At 37.4% G+C, this 17655-nt stretch overlaps 2 protein-coding genes across 3 annotated transcripts in view; both read right to left on the bottom strand.

The window, feature by feature from the left end:
- LOC134792080 (uncharacterized) overlaps positions 1-17555 on the bottom strand; it is a 28643-nt gene extending 11088 nt beyond the window's left edge. For both annotated transcript variants that reach the window (XM_063763219.1, XM_063763220.1), the window contains exons 1-4: positions 17156-17555; positions 7888-8007; positions 6976-7179; positions 5103-5286 (exon numbers count right to left, since the gene is read on the bottom strand). In XM_063763219.1, coding sequence (XP_063619289.1) covers positions 5103-5286; positions 6976-7179; positions 7888-8007; positions 17156-17215 — 568 coding nt within the window. In that variant the 5' untranslated portion in view covers positions 17216-17555. The remainder of the gene's footprint in view (positions 1-5102; positions 5287-6975; positions 7180-7887; positions 8008-17155) is intronic.
- LOC134792106 (venom allergen 5.02-like) overlaps positions 1-17655 on the bottom strand; it is a 197619-nt gene that overhangs the window by 78011 nt on the left and 101953 nt on the right. The window lies entirely within an intron of this gene.

The following is a 17655-nucleotide window of genomic DNA, read 5'->3' as shown; positions in this document are numbered from 1 at the left end:
AAATTACCCTCTGAAGTTGTGAACTCTACAAGCGTGAATCAATTTAAAAATAGACTGGATAAACTATCTAAACAGTGAAATCATGCTAAGTGAACTATGATTTAGACGCACCAGCATCAGCTGCCTGTCTAAAACGAAATAATAATAATAATAATAAATTTTACACAAATAATAAACATAAAATTTCCTACAAGAAACACGTAGAACACTTTTCGCTAGGATCAATATTTAAAAAGACAAAGCATCCGGTAAGTCAATTATAATCAATTTTAAAGTCCCTTTTTAGTTTTTTGTAAATAACTCGTAAACGGTGTCCCATAGCACAATAGGTTTTTATGAATAAATAATCTCCATAAAATTTTCTGCAAAAAACATCTGAACACTTTTCTCTAGGATCAATATTTAAAACGATATTAAAGGAAGAAAGTTAATCACAATCAGTTCACAGCTCGCTTTTTTTTTCGTAAATAACTCGTAAACGGTTGCAACGGGGGCAGTTGCAAAAAATATTATACATAAATATTGAACATAAAATTGTCCACAAAAAAGGTTTTGTACACTTTTTCGCTACGATCAATATTTAATGAGGTATTAAAGGGGGTAAGTTAATTATAATCAATTTCCAGGTCCCTATTTTAAGTTTTTCGTAAATGACTCGTAAACGGTGGCCCATAGCAAAATAGGTTCTTAATGTTAACTAACCCCCCTTGGCTAAAAAGTGGCCTCCATGTTTAAAATTAATTTGTTTACGTAAGATGTCCGTCTTTGGGTCACGAATTTACATGTGTGTACCAAATTTCAACTTAATTGGTCCAGTACTTTTGAAGAAAATGGGCTGTGACAGACGGACAGACAGACAGACAGTCGTGCGCGGTCGGCCAAACGTCACTAACGGATGCTCGTAAATTTTGCAATTTTAACGGGCAAAATGGAGAAAAGTGATACGAATACATTGCAAAACTTGCTAATAGACCTAATCAAACCGATCGAAAACAAAGTGTCGGAGTTAAGTGCAAAATTAGACGACTTATTTGCTGAAATACGTGAAGTGAAATCAGTTTTACCGATCAAAAATACTGTGAGGTCAACCGATCTGTCCAATAACAACGTAAACAACAGCGCCTCGTCTACACCATGCAGCGCGGTGTCGACACCGACTAGCCGTCCTGCTCGCACGCAGGCGCCTGCGCCGCGTAAAACGCGCGCTTCCGCCATCCGAACGAAAGAGAAGCTGGCTGCGCTAAGCAAACCGTCAAATTTCAAACAAAAGAACCAGCTACCAAAACCGGAGTCCCAGCGCATACCGACCGCCATGACAATACAAAATGACAACGCAATAAATGCTGAAATTATCAAACCAAAAAGTGACCAAATTGTGAATGACATTGTACAAACGGATGATTTAAGTAAACAAGTGAATAATACCCCACCAGGGACCGGAACCGGTTACCTTAACCGGGGTTTTTCATAGGGTTATTTTAAAAGTGGTTATAAAAACCCCTACCATAACGGTAACCGTCTGATAAGGTAACACTTTGATTCGGTAACCGTATCAGATCGAGTTAACCTCGGTTACCGGTAACCGAAATAAAAACCCAGTCGATTCAGTTACCTCATAATAAGGTTTTGAACCAGTTCAAACGATTGTAATCTTTACGCACACTTAAATTGAACTTATTATTGAATAACCGTGGTTGGCATGGGCGGTCTATTAAGTCTCCAGCACAAACATGTTTTTTTGTCGGTAACTTCGCTTATTGTCAATTCAAACAATATTGTACTTTGAGTCCTTAAGCTAAAATTGAAAACATTATTGAGCGATTACAGTATTACTTTGGAGCGACAGCCGCAGCGCGGCCATTCCTTTGTTTATCTTTATACCTGTGTGTTCTTATTGTTTTTGTTCATTTCGGAGCAATTCTAGTTTGGAATTTTTAGAAAAGGGCTTGCTGCAAGTAAACACCGTCCTATCCTAGCAATATCTGCTATTATTTAGTTATATTTTTAATGCTACTTAGATATTATTTTTCTATTTTCGGGTTCGAACTTGGTATGTACATACAGAGTAAAGACTGATTTAAGGAAATATTTTAACCTAACTAGTAATTTTACTGGTAGGTATAGTTTATCTTTAGATAGAGTGATTAAATAAATCACTTTGTGATAAAGATACATGCGTTAGCGGATTGTGGTAGTGTGGTAGATATTTAACCATTGTTGACAAATGACATAATAGGTAGTTATTATGGGCTTATTTTATAATAAGCAACTACTTTTAAACGTTTTCAGATGCGGTGAGTTGTGTCAGCTAAAAGTCGTAATTTACCTTGTTTTGCTTAATGCAGCGAGCAGAATATATATATATTATCTATAGCAGTGATAACCTTATTTTAATACTTCAAATCTTTCATTAATACCAGAATTCATGATATTTATTGAGTATCTGTAACATTGGTACCTAGGTGAAATAATTTTGATTAAATTAAATAGATACATACTTAGTAAGCAGTGTTGGGCATTCAAGAATAAAATCATTATTTGAATAAGAATTCCTAAGAATAAAATCATGTTGATTTTATTTCCGTCAAAATTATTCCAATAATTTTGATCGGAAATAATAAACGTATGTGAACAAATTTAATAAGAATAATCTCATTCTTAATCAAGTAAATGTAATCATGATTTTATATTCTTAATAATATTCCTGGATTAAAATGCAGTCTGGGTGCCGTATAGATAGAAGTAAATAATAATAGTTTCTTGTCTAATTTATACCTAATTTTATTACTTTAATTTACTGCCGCATAGTCTTTGTGTTGGTCGATACCCGTATTGCTTTTAATGTGATAACTAAATCATCAGGTACAATTTAGCTGATCTGACCGGATGGTGGATAGCGAAACACTTCAATGGCTCACTGTGCCTAATTTAATGTAAAAAATAAAATACCGGCCAAGTGCGAGTAGGACTAGCGCAGGAAGGGTTCTGTACCATTGCGCAAAAAACAGCAAAGAAATCACGTTTGTTGTATGGGAGCCCAACTTATATATTTATAATATTCTGATTTTAGTATTTGTTGTAATAGCGGCAACAACAATACATAATCTGTGAAAATGTCAACTGCCTAGCTATCACGGTTCATGAGATACAGCCTAGTGACAGACAGACGGACAGCCGAGTCTTAGTAATAGGATCCCGTTTTTACCCTTTGGGTACGGAACCCTAAAAAAGGTGTTTTTAAAGGTATGATAAGGAATAGCTCGATATGGTGTATTCCTATTTCTCTCCGCCGGGCACAGATGGGAATAGGCATTAGTATGTAGTTTCAGTGTCCGAGTTACTACCGAGACTCATTGTGTTTTTAAAAGTTCAGCTGATATTTAAAATTTGCATTAATTATTAGACGGAAATCAATAGGTATTAATATCGTTTCACACACCGCCTACCGCACGTGTCTCAAATCAAATGCTGTCAAAAAATTAACCACGCCACGATTAAATCTTATTGTTATTGCCAATGAGTAATAAATGACGGTCTCAAGTGGAAACACGCCAAATAATACAATACAATAATTCATGCTGCGATCTGCGACTTTCTGCAAATCTAGTGATAAGCGTAGGACTCTTTTCTTACCTGCTGTAATTTGCTATCTCATTCACTTTCCGTATGTGTGAAAGAGATAGCATACGTAAGACCTCAAGGCTGATAAGAATAATAAACAAAATACATACTTAATTGGCAAAGGAATATACATTGAACCATCATAATTATAATTTCGCAGTTTACTTTTTATGTAGCTTCATTATCAAATTATCATCACCGTTTCGAAAGCTCCTAAAAAAAATGTACCTACCTATCTATCACAATCACAACTTTTACGCTAAAAAAAATTCAAATCAATCCGACCATTGAAAAGAGGAGTGAAATTTATTTTACAAATTATATACATTGTACTACAAAAGTTAACTTAATTCAGAATAACATTCTAATTGAATATAATGCAGAAAGTCGCAGGTCGCAGTATGAATAACTGAAACCACATACTAAACAATACATGAAATGAATGAAATGAACGAAATAAACACAATAAATACAATAAACAAAATAATCAAAATAAATAAATAATATTAATCAAATAAATAACATTAATAAAATGAATATTATTAATAAAATAAATTACATTAATAAAATGAATATCATTGATAAAATAAATAACATTTATAAAATAAATATTATTAATAAAATAAATAACATTAATGAAATAAATGAATTATAGTAAATAAATAAACAAAAAAGTAAAAAAAAACAAAATTAAGAAAGTTAACAATTAATAAAACAACTATTTTTTTTAGTATTCTACTGACGGCACATCACTAAATACGGATGTTGCAAACGTATAAGCAACCGATAATAAAGGTTACCATAACCGAATAAAAACCTGTTAAAAACCCCTAACAAAAACCCTATCGCGATGGGGTTTTGAATTAACTCGGTTAAAGGTTAAGGTTACCGTTTCAATAAGCTTACCATTACAATCAGGTAACAGTATGATAGGGTTACCGAATGATACGGTAACCGAATCGATTGGGTTACCGAATGGATAGGATTAACCGTAAAGAGGGGTTTTCCGGTCCTTGCTGGCTACACTTAACGATTACACCCTGTATACTTAAATAGAGTCTGTTCGGAAAGAAAAGAGTCGTGGAATGTATTGGGCCCCATATATTTCACAACTCTTCTCTTTCCGCACAAACTCTATAGGTGTGCACTGTGAAAGGTACAGGTTTATTTTGGCAACTAACTTCATAGCAATAGGTATGTGGATGTTTTGCAAAGTAGAGTCTTTATTATACGTTGCCTTAACCAAGTTCTAGTGGCAAACAACAAACTACAAAATAACTCTTTTTAGAACTCCCCAGAGTCATATTATAGGTACTGACACGCAAAGCATATCTCCAGGAATGCTGACTTGGGAGATAAATCTTCCTAAAGCTCTCCAGAGCATCTCCATAACCACATGTACCTAGTGAGCATACATAATGAGCCGGACACCATCAAGAAGCATATTTTTAAGTGTTTAAATGACTTACACGTTTACTAACCTAAAAGGTAGCTCTTTCTAGCGATCTCTGGAGCCATATACTGATTGCAACAAGTGGCAGCCTCTTCGAAGCATCTCTCCCAGCGCCCATGGGCAGATGGAATGAGCGCGTTCTCCACCGCCGCCACCACCTCTTCTAAACCTGGGTCGAATGGGTAGCACGCGTATGTACCGTCTTCTTTAAGCTAATTGAACATAAAGATATCTTGGGTTATCAAATTGGAGATTTTAGTGACGTCCTGACCTGGAACTGAGAGTAGCTGCTGCTGATGAGATGCGAGTTCTCGCAACTTCTAAATCAGCCCTAATATAGTCACGGTATGTTATATTTGTAAATTCCTAACACATGCTCCTTGTCCCTGTTCTAATACTTCTAATTATCCTGCTTTACGTCCACTCTTAAGATTGTTTAGGTATATAACTGCGATAGGTAACTACTGATATTATTGTTCTCAGTCCACACCTAATGCGGAAATATCATATTGTGCAACTGCAAAACGAAAATGTCCCTTTGTTTTGTCGGTTAATTGTTCCGCGACATACAGGGCACGAAATTTACCGTGAAGAACATTTCTTCTAAAGTTAGACCAAGAAAAGTCTGCAGCGATTTTGATAGCCCACGCAGTGCAAGTGTTATTTTACGTCATAATTTCACAGAAGTTTGACGTTTAAAATAACACTTGCACTGCGTGGGCTATCAAAATCGCTGCAGACTTTACTTGGTCTAGCTCTAAAGCCGCGATTACAGACTATTGGCGGTTGGCGGTTTTCGGTCTAACTGTATAACAAGTGTATAAATGTCATTCATTAATGTATAAATGCGTTATCTTTTTGCGATCATGTGACGAAACTCACGAGATTTAATGAAGTTTATCAATTACACCATTTAGAGCGTGTAAAGACCGCGTATTACTGTGACCCTGTATCACGATAAACCGTCAGTAAACATCGTGATAATTAAACTAATTACATATGGATAATGTATTTCATATGTTCATGGTTGCATATGTACCTATATACCTAATACTCAAACCTCTTAGTGATTTACTGAATTCCATCATTAAACTTTAATAATTATTAGGAATCCTGTACTGAAAATTATACCGAAGATCCCTCAAGATCACAGACAAAACATCCTCCAGACTGAGCATAGTCGCGCTACCCCCTCTGCCACGCATACGGTAATTTTACTCCATGTTCGAGTCGAAAGTGTCTTTGTGTGACGTCCGTGAATGCTTGTAATGCATGAATGCGTGAATGTTTGTATTACGTCAGCGCGTTTCAAGTAATGCGACGAAATAACGCTAGATGGCGTTAACCTCAATTATACATAATGCTGCAGACATTTTGCACTAGATGGCGCTGTTATTAATATTTTGAGTTACAATGTCGTTGAGTTTTCACTTCCCGGAGTGCAACCCGTTGTTTTTTTTTATACTTCAACTTCAACATTTATTTAGCAAATAAGTAGGCCACAAGGTCACTTTTACACGTCCACATTGAATTTTCATACAAGCAAAAATAATAACAATGCATCAATATAACTTTTAGTGTCTCCTCCATGTCCAATTGTTTACGTCGAAAGAAAATGGTTTATAAAAGAGTAATTTTATTACCTATACACCTATCTCGTGAAGTAATTGCGTAAAAAACTATCCTCTAATTATTCAGTTAAAAAACATTGAAATGCCGGGACGTGCCCCTAACCAGGGATGTACTCGTATTCTAAGTCGAATGTATATATGAACTTCGCTTCGCTCGCTCGATCGTTCGATCAATAACTACGTAAGCCGGTGTTTTCCAAGATACATTAAGTAGTAGTAGTAAGTATACTATGAGTGTTCTTACAGACACAATTAACAAGCAAAACTTACAATCTCCAAACACGGTGCCCCCAAATTTCCATAAATACACACACTGTTCAGATTGAGAGAATTGGTGCCGTCGACATATAGGAAGTCCGGCGTGTAGAGCAGGCAGCCGCGGCCCGCCACCCACTTGTAGATCTGCTCGTGGTAATCCACGTTGCGGTAGTTGCAGCTCCGGTTGGACTCTGGAGGCGCTGTATCGGGCGGTTCCTGCAATGGGGTTGGCAACTGTCAAAGGTTCAAAGATGGCGCCATCATAGCTTTCTTTTGCTCTGAGATTTGGCTTAAAGGGCTGGCATTCAGGGCATACAATTCCATTAAAAAACAATAATTTGACACAATTCTAGGGATTGACAAGGCAAGCTATACTGGCGCCATCTACTAAATACTTCGACCGGCCAACCCCATTAAAGGCACTATTTTTAATCAAGAACCGTGGAGCTCATAGCTCAACTAAGCCGGAATGAGATCTGGACTGTCATTTTCCCCTGTCTCTCAAGACGAGGTGTAATAAAAATAAAATTGCCTGCGTCCATCCCTGAGCTGAAGCTTTCTATATTATTATGTCGACTGCAGCGATATCGAGATATTCCTAATAAGCATATCATGAAACGCTGCCATTTCAAGATCTGCCTAGCGACCACCAGTCATATCGGTGATATTGTGCAAACCTCAAGGTGTGTTTATTCCTTAGGCAGATCATGAAATGTTGATTCGACAGGGTAACGGACGGATGGAGCAAGAACTATCATTATGAATTGTAGGAAAGGAAAAGTCATTAGCACATTCAATGTCATTTTGCTATCGGCCTTCCGATATGTACTTAATAGTAGAAATTATCAGGTCAATTTCATTCCAAGATAAAGACCGGCCGGAATTTTCATAGGAAACAAACGACTATAATTAAAAATACCTTACCTCACAAACGTAAAAGTCATCATTTGAAGGCCTAAATGCATCTCGCCCATTGCGTTGCTGGTTCCACGCGCCAATATTATCCTCTTCAGGGTTCAGTGAATAGTTGCAATAGTTACCGCCCTGAAACAGTGCAGCAACCCCAAATATACTGTAAACATTTGTATAGCTGCATGGCACATCTCGTTTTCCATATTAAGGAATGAGATGCAATATGAATATTTGGACAATAAAAACCAAGGACAAGTGCGAGTCGGACTCGTCCACCGAGGGTTCCGTACTTTTTTGTATTAGTTGTTATGGCGGCAATATAAATAAATACATCATCTGTGAAAATTTCAACTGTCTAACTCTAAGCTATCGCTATATATATAAGCGGTTCATTCATGAGATACAGCCTGGTGAGAGATAGACGGACAGTGGAGTCTTAGTAATAGGGTCCCATTTGTACCCTTTGAGTACCGAACCCTATAGACGGCTATGTGTGCTGGCGTAAGAGGACACGTCTACTGACAACGCCTAAACTGAAGCTCATACAAGGGCGTCCTCCTCGTAATCTTCCAACCAATTTTAACAACCATAAATACTGTCGCTCTAGCAGGAGTGCGAAACTCCTCCCTTCGGGAAAATTCGGCTCCTTTCGGCTCAGCATTGCTCCGAGCAAATATAAGGGTTGACACAACTTGATGTCCCTTTGCGTGCACGACCACAGATAAGATAATGGCTTGAATTTTGACAACCCTAAATAGCCGAAAGAGATAGTGCCATATATTAGAAAGGGACAGCATGATTCGACCCTGAACCGCTGTCAAACTTCGGTTTTGTAGGAAGTTTTCTTTCTGTACGGTGTAGTACTATTATTTATTCTGTGGCTCTAGTAAAAAGGGGTACAAGTCTCGTGCAGCGCGGATGAAAAAGGGTATAAAATAAAATAAAAAAGCCTTTTATTTCTTGCATATTACAATGTCAAACATAAATATAATCTGCAATACAATTTGTTTAATTTTTCTAATAGTCAACAACAAGAACAAGTAGTTTTTACTACGTGAATTAAGCAAGAAGGGCTATTCCCACTAGTTACCACCAAGTTCTTACCACTGGTAACTACTGGGAAAAAAAAATCCCACTAGTTACCACCAACTCGGCTTGGTGGTAACTACTGGGAATTTTTATTCCCAGTAGTTACCACTGGTAAAAGGTGGGATTTTTTTTCCCAGTAGTTACCACCAAAATATTGTTAGAATTCAATACTAATAAAAACAGTATAAATACTACCTAATAAAAACAGTATAGTATAAATGTAGCGTGCTGTAATAAATAATTATGTGTCAGTTAGTGATTCAGTAAACTGCTTTAAAAGTGATCAAAAATATTTAAACAGTTTTACCGGTATAAGTGTAAAAACTAAAATAGAAGAGTCTCATTCTAGTTAAGTAGAAATTAACTTAGTATCCGGATTAAATTTATCTCATTAACTGTAGATTGAATTACATATTTATACAAACGAACAAACAAATCAGTCAAAAACCGACAGAACTGATTTCGTTTTATTATTTACAGCTACTTCATTTCGTTCTATTATAACACGACGCAGAGCTGGAATATGTAGGTATTCATAATTTGTAGTCAAGCTAAATAAGTAAAGAGCATGGTTGTTATTAAAACCGCTTAGGGCGCGCCTCGGATGGGCTGACTGCTTGGACTAACCAGCATAGGCTCGCATTCCAATTACGCACGGGCAGTACATCGCTCGGTCATGTTACGCTGGTTGGCTCGATTGCTTAAACACCCACGCTAGCGGGATGGTAATAACACTCTACCAGAGGGGCATCAGGTACTATTTGTACACTTCTTTTTTTGTATTTAACTTTTATTCTTTTGGAAAATATGTTTTTTGGAAGAACTAGTGGTTGCAAATATGTAATAATAATATCCAAGCTATCTAATTAATGTTCCCTCTGCACCACAACTCTCATTGCAACTTGGTTAATCCTAATGTTGGAATAAGACAATGGTAAAAAAAACTACCACGATCCGTGAGCTTTCGGTCTAGCTCACATGCCACCCGATAGGTAAATATAATTATCAAATTATGTCACCCAATACCATTCTTATCAGCCATAGGGGCTGGCAGTTATGCCGAACAAAGAATATTTCGCAAGGGTCAGACACGGCGGTTAAGAACAAAAGGGTGCGCGGTGTGCGCCACACTCGGTTCGGCATTTTTGCACTCTTGGTATTTAATAAAACAACACAAAAGATATTTAGGAACTAAACGATTGTTTTGCAATTACAAGGCATAGGTACCGATATTATTCATATTTAGGTATATTGCAATAAACCAATCTAATATGCATAAGGTATTAAGGTCCTACATTGTTTCTTACTTAACCGTGATAAATATTAAGAAAACTTAAAAACATCTATACCAAATTTTATTGCAAGATCACATTCACATTCCCAACTCAACTAGGTTTTATAGACGTTCGCATTCGCACGCCATCGCCATCAGAATCAGATAAAGTACATAATTATTATTTTGCTCTTTTTCTCAATTTTGCTTTTAGCCTAACGCCCTCTTGCCCCTTCGTCGTACTCAATTTAAGGTTGTTTTATGTCATTTTAATTACTTACACGTTCTTAAAATAAACAGATTTTCCAAAAGAATAAAAGTCAAATACAAAAAAAAACTTAATACGAAGTGTACAAATAGTAACTGATGCCCCTCTGGTAGAGTGTTATTACCATCCCGCTAGCGCGGGTGTTTAAGCAATTGAGCCAACCAGCGTAACATGACCGAGCGATGTACTGCCCGAGCGTAATTGGAATGCGAGCCTATGCTGGTTAGTCCAAGCAGTCAGCCCATCCAAGGCGCGCCCTAAGCGGTTTTAATAACAACCATGCGCTTTACTTATTTAGCTTGACTACAAATTATGAATACCTACATATTCCAGCTCTGCGTCGTGTTATAATAGAACGAAATGAAGTAGCTGTAAATAATAAAACGAAATCGGTTCTGTCGGTTTTTGACTGATTTGTTTGTTCGTTTGTATAAATATGTAATTCAATCTACAGTTAATGAGATAAATTTAATCCGGATACTAAGTTAATTTCTACTTAACTAGAATGAGACTCTTCTATTTTAGTTTTTACACTAATACCGGTAAAACTGTTTTAATATTTTTGATCACTTTTAAAGCAGTTTACTGAATCACTAACTGACACATAATTATTTATTACAGCACGCTACATTTATACTATACTGTTTTTATTAGTATTTATACTGTTTTTATTAGTATTGAATTCTAACAATATTTTGGTGGTAACTACTGGGAAAAAAAAATCCCACCTTTTACCAAGCCAAGTTGGTGGTAACTAGTGGGATTTTTTTTTCCCAGTAGTTACCAGTGGTAAAAGGTGGGAAAAAAATTCCCAGTAGTTACCACTGGTAAGAACTTGGTGGTAACTAGTGGGAATAACCCTACAAACCCCCTCTCAGGTAAAGCCCTCCTCCAGAGTAAGCCAGTCGGATCTATCCTGTGCTTTTTGTATCCTTTTTGTCCCTGCGACTTTAACTATCTCGTCTGACCATCGCGTGTATGGTTTGCCGCTGTTACGCTTTCCTGGTGGTCCTGGCCATGTCGTTACTTGTTTTGCCCATCTATTGGACTTCATCCTGACGACATGTCCTGCCCATCTCCATTTTTGTTTTTTGCGTATTTGAGCGCGTCTATCGCGTTAGTTTTGGATCTAATAATGCTGTGTTTGATTTTCTGGATTTTTCTAATATTTGTCATAGGTTCCATACTTCTTTGGCAAGTAATTATTTTGTTTTTAATATTTTTTGTAAATTTCCAGGTTTGCGCGGCGTACTCGTACGTGAGCGATGGTAGTAAACATGAGTCCATGATTTTCTTTTTAAATTTAGTAGGAATTGTGCTCTTTAGTATTTCTTTTTGGCTCCAGAATTTGTTCCACGTGATCTTAATTTTCCTGTCAACTTCATGTTCGCTATTTTTCATGTCAAATGAGATTTGCTTTCCAAGGTATATATAGTTATTAACGTACTCCATTTTGGTATCTTCAATATGCATTGGTTGTTGTGTACTATTAGTCATTATTTTTGATTTGTTGAAATTTATTTCTAGCCCTGTCACTCTACTGGCAGCCTGCAGGGTTAGTATCATGTATTTTAGGTCTGAAAAGCGTTCTGAAAGCAAGACGATGTCGTTTGCGAATCTTAGGTGATGTAGGTAATATAGCTACCGTTTATAGGCAATCCGCGGCCAGACCAATTCAGCTTGCTAATTATCGACTCTAGCACTGCAATGAATATCTTGGGTGATATGGGATCGCCTTGCCTTACGCCACGTTCAATTTGTATTGGTGGGCCGATTGTTTCTAGTTGGACTCTACTCGTGGTATGTTTGTAGAGTTGTTTTAAGATATCAATGTACTGGAGCTCTACTTGTTGTTCTTTTAATGCCTCCCATATTGACGAGTGGGATAGGGTATCAAAGGCTTTTTGATAATCTATGAAGGCAATGTATAGCGGCCTCCGGAATTCCTGGTATTTTTCAATTAGGAGCTCTACTGTGTGCACATGATCTATCGTTGAGAAACCGCTTCTAAAGCCTGCCTGTTCAACTGGTTGACATTTTTCTAAAGATTTGCTTATTCTTTTTTCTAAAATCGCTGAAAAAAGTTTGTAGAGGCTTGGTAGTAAACTAATAGGACGGTAGTTTGCAATGTCATTGGGGTCGCCTTTTTTATATAAAAGAATAATATTGGATTCCGACCACTGTTTTGGTGTTACTGCTGTGTCAAGTATTAGGTTAAAGAGGTGTGCAAGTGGGTGGGCAAGAAATGTAGCGGCGTATTTTAATGCCTCGTTGCTTATTTTGTCTGGGCCCGGGCTTTTTTCTAATTTCAGTTTTTTTATTTGCTGCATCACCTCGATTTGTCAGGTGACTTTTTTCCTTGATATAATCTCTTGTAGAAGTCTCACGGGCGTAGCCAGGGGGGGGGGGTTTGGGGGTTCAAACCCCCCCTCCCCCCGAAAAGTTCAGAATATTAACATTCATAGAATCAAAATAAGAACAGGCGTGCGGCATATTTCATTGATTACTAACTATTACCTATAGTATACGGTGGTTAGGATTTTGGATTTCTCCGCCATCGTCGATTATCGGGTCACATCAATTACTTTCTAAGATATGATAAAGGTGACATTCGGGTGGCGACTGCAGCAGCATTATTCTGTTGCAATGTTACTGCTGCAGCACTGTCAATTTTCGTGTTAAAATGATGTGTCTGATTTCCATACTAAAAGTAAAAATGTAAAACTGTCTATCAAATTGCGTTTTTTATATCGAAGAATTTTCGCGCTCGCTTCGCTCGCGTTTTCAATTACTTTCTAAGATATGACAAAGGTGACTTTCGGGGGGCGACTGCAGCAGCATTACTCTGTTGCTACGTTACTGCTGCAGCACTATCAATTTTCGTGATAAAATTATGTGACTGATTTCCATACTAAAAGTAAAAATGTACAACTGTCTATCAAATTGCGGTTTTTATATAGAAAAATTTTCGCGCTCACATCGCTCGCGTTTTCAATTACTTTCTAAGATATGACAAAGGTGACATTCGGTTGGCGACTGCAGCAGCATTACTCTGTTGCTACGTTACTGCTGCAGCACTGTCAATTTTCGTGATAAAATTATGTGACTGATTTCCATACTAAAAAGTAAAAATGTACAACTGTCTATCAAATTGCGTTTTTATATCGAAAAATGTTCGCGCTCGCTCCGCTCGCGTTTTCAATTACATTCTAAGATATGGCGACTACAGCAGCATTAGGTACTCTGTTGCAAAGTTACTCCTGCGGCACTGTCAATTTTGTGACTGATTTCCATTCTCAGCTGTAATGCGGCAATGAACGTCACTCAATTTACCAAAACAATTCAATGTAATCTTGATGACCCTAGGGAGAGGGGGCACCATGGTCTAGAAATGCTTAGGGCATCAATAGTTATTTGTACAACAAGAGATCAAAGTTTGATATTTCTTCGAGTGCTTATTTTGAGTCCCGTGCAAGCGAAAGATTCTATAATAGATTCACGAGCGTAGCGAGTGAATCTAATTTAGAATCTTGAGCGTAGTAAGGGATTCAAAAGCGCACGAGATGTAAATAACTTTGATCTCGTGTAGTACACAAAATTTTTCACCCTAAGCAGTGAGAACATACCTAGAGGGACGGAGGTAATAGAACCCCAGTATATCGAACTTGTATTAGACCCCGCATGTTGAAATGACATTTGACTATAAAGGTAACTTGAATGTATTTTTGTCTCACTCAGTGAGCAAAATCGCTTTTTGATCACTCAGTGAGACAAAATTACTCAGTGAGCAAAATCGCATTTTGCTCACTGTTTTTAAGAAGCAAAGTACCCTTGTTCGAGCTGCTGAGGTGAAAAATATCTTAATCCGGCACTGGTCGTTTGCGGAGTCAAACGATTTGGGACTCGCATTTTATACACATTTCCATGCCTTCCCGAAAAAAAATCGAATCATTCGCGAAAGTCTCGCAACGCATTGAGGTTACAAACGGCACGCGGTCTTCCTCAGGAGTCTGAAGAAGACCACGGTGAGTGGCGCTCTAGCCAGGCAGGCCGCTTCGCTTTCGCTCGCGTGCGTATACCTTACTGTATCGTCCGATATACACCTACTCTGTCGTTAAAATCACGTGTAAAATTATAATAAGGGCGAAAAAAACTATTGATTTTGGAGTGTAGTTTTATTAAGTGGTACCTACAATATTTTATCTGGATTACTGTCCTCTAGCATATCCATCTGTCAACTTTACTTCAAGTTCCGCCTCCAGGAGAGAGGGAGAGCAATTAGGATTAGAAATTAGCCGCTTACTGACACAGACAGAATTCCACGCGGGCGGAGCCGCGGGCACAGCTAGTCTCTAATATTTTTCTTGTGTAAGGGTTATTTAAGTACTTTTAGTCGTTTTATTTTCTTGAACCCCCCCCCCCCCCCCCGATACTAAAACCTGGCTACGCCCGTGAGAAGTCTGTTGCTACAGTTAAGACGTCGTTTCTTTTGTGTGTTATTTTATCTGACGTTTTTATTCCTTCTATCCAAGTTTTATGCGTTCTTAGTTCTTTATACGCTTTCTTTAAGCTTCCAGATAAGGTGAGGTGTTTTTTGAATTACTTCTTGTCTATGGTTTTTGTCATGGTCTAATAAAACATGGTCTTCTATTCCCAGAGTGACACGGGCCTACGTCACAATAACATTGCCACTTTATTTCAACATAACATGTTACATGGGTACATTATAGCTATGGTTAATAAGTTAAAATATTTCTTTATAATTTTATAATTTTGATTTATAATGTATTTTATCTTAAATTTTACAATAACACGTCATTTTTAATTATTCGTTAGCAATATCTTCCGATTCACGAAAGAAATTTCAGACGTTCGGGTATTTCTGTTTACATTACTGGCAACACAGGATAGCGCTGTCACATTTGACAATTCGGATCTAGATAACTTCATGCCCTGACCGTCATCCTTGTCGAACGCGTGTTAATTGTTATTTCCTTCTCGCTCAGTGTGAGCAGTCGCAGTGTTTTCCAAACTTTTCACGTCGTAAGCTTGGTAATTAATGTGTAACTGTGAATTAGTTTTTTAAACGTTTGTCTTGTATAGATAAATAAAGTTTAATTTAATACATTAGATTTGTTTTATTTTACTATGTTTCTACATGAATAACTTAAAATTAATGCCGTTAAAATAATTTTCACCGTTGATTAAAATTCTCCCACATTTTAAAGTTTGAGAACCTGTAAACAGCATGATGACGTAGGCCCGTGTCAGTTAGGTCATACGCGAATCTCGGAATAGAGTACCAGGCGGAGTATATTATTATACCATGGTTTTTGTAATCGTTTTTGATATTTTTGCTAATCAATTTATAAGGTGCGCTCAGCTCTTTTTTCATTAATAATGATTTCGGTTTAGTGTTTTGAAGCTCGTGTCTTCGTTTCATTAGTTTTTTTTGTGTTTTCAGTAATCGTCGAGTTTTCCGGATGGTCTTTTCTAACTTGTTGCGCTTTTTCGAGACTTCGTATGATGGCGTGTGCAATCTTGTCATGGTAAAAAAAGGGTATAAGTTCCATATAAAACTTGTACCCCTTTTCACTAGGGCCACAGTATTGTTTTCTAATATATAAGGCCCTAATGAATAAGGGTTCAGTCCGAAGCAATAGTTGCTAAGCGGGGAAGGTGTTCAAAATGATCTTGACGCGATTTTATTGTGAAGAGAATAAGAGCGCGTCAAGGTAATTTTGAACACCTCGCCCGCTTAGCAACTTCTGCTGCTGACTGTACAAGTCTCGGGCAGCGCAGGTGTAAAAGGGTGTAAGTTCCACGTGACACTTATGCCCTTTTACACCTAAGATGCGCGAGACTTGTACCCCTTTTCACTAGGTCTACAGATATAATTTTGTAATTTCATTGTTTACCGGACTCCTCCACTCCAATTTTTGATAGACGTAATTTTAGTTAACATATTGAATGCATGATTGGAGTAAATCCTGTAAGCTCGTGGAAAAGTGGGTTTAGGTATGTACAGGGCCGTCTTAAACTATGCTGGGGCTTTTGGGCACATAATAATTTGGGGCCCTTTTGGAAAGTAAAGAAAGCAAAATTGAACTAGCATTTTTCTACTATGACCTTATATTTATTATGACCATTATGGGTAATCATTAATCAAATATACTGTTACTGTCTGATCTCGGGGCCCCCTGAGGATGGGGGCCCTGGGTACGGGCCCCGTGTGCCCTTTTGGTAAAGACGACTGGGTATGTAGATCTTGGACTATTTAAGGTTTACTTCCGATTTTTCCACTTTTTCCTTTAATATTTTACTTCCAATACCCGACGTATATCGTTCGACGCCTCGTCAAAAATTGTTTTAATCTATTCCTGTCCCATAGATATGATTCAAATGTTTTAGATAAAATTCCCGTCTCAATATACCTACGGATCTTTATCAAGTTGTTAATTTACCGCTCTAGTGCGGTAGTTATCACTTCACGTGCCCATGTCTAAGATTTAAAGAGCCATAATAATATGTAGTGTAAAATATTGTACGATACACGTGCGAATAGGTTATTCGCAACTAGTGTCGATCACTCCCTTCAGTATTTCCTACTTTCGCACTTGTATCGTAATGTATTTCCTATGTATTCTTACCTCTGCCACAACCAAGACAGTTGTAAAGCAGAACAACCCCACTTTATCAAGTCCACACATTTTTCACTTCAGCACTATACACACATATATCACACATAGTGGAATATTATATATTCCAAATAGTCTCGAACACATACACGGGGAGTTTAATTACAGTGTCCACTTGTTTGCGGGCGCACTGCATTTGAGATCACAATAGATTCACAATGCATTCCGGACAGTTTACAATCATAACAGCTTTTGTTGGCGATTTACTGTTCGTGTATCTTCTGACGTCTGAGGCGTATTGTTATTCGGTGTGTTTACAAATTATCTATAGCTACAATCAATTGTTATCTTAGGATTAATTGGGCGTTTATCTGCAGAAATAAGACAGACTTTGATTGCAGCAACGAAATCGATTTTAGTTATGATTTAGCAGAGATTTTTATTTAATAAAGCTAAATATTTACTCTCTCCCTCATCTCTACGTTTATCCCGGTTGCCACCGCAGCTGCTGT

This window comes from Cydia splendana, chromosome 7 (assembly GCF_910591565.1).
Source record: "Cydia splendana chromosome 7, ilCydSple1.2, whole genome shotgun sequence".
Lineage (NCBI taxonomy): Eukaryota > Metazoa > Arthropoda > Insecta > Lepidoptera > Tortricidae > Cydia > Cydia splendana.
The sequence above is the reverse complement of the archived record's forward strand: the minus strand, read 5'-3'. Positions and strand labels throughout refer to the sequence as shown.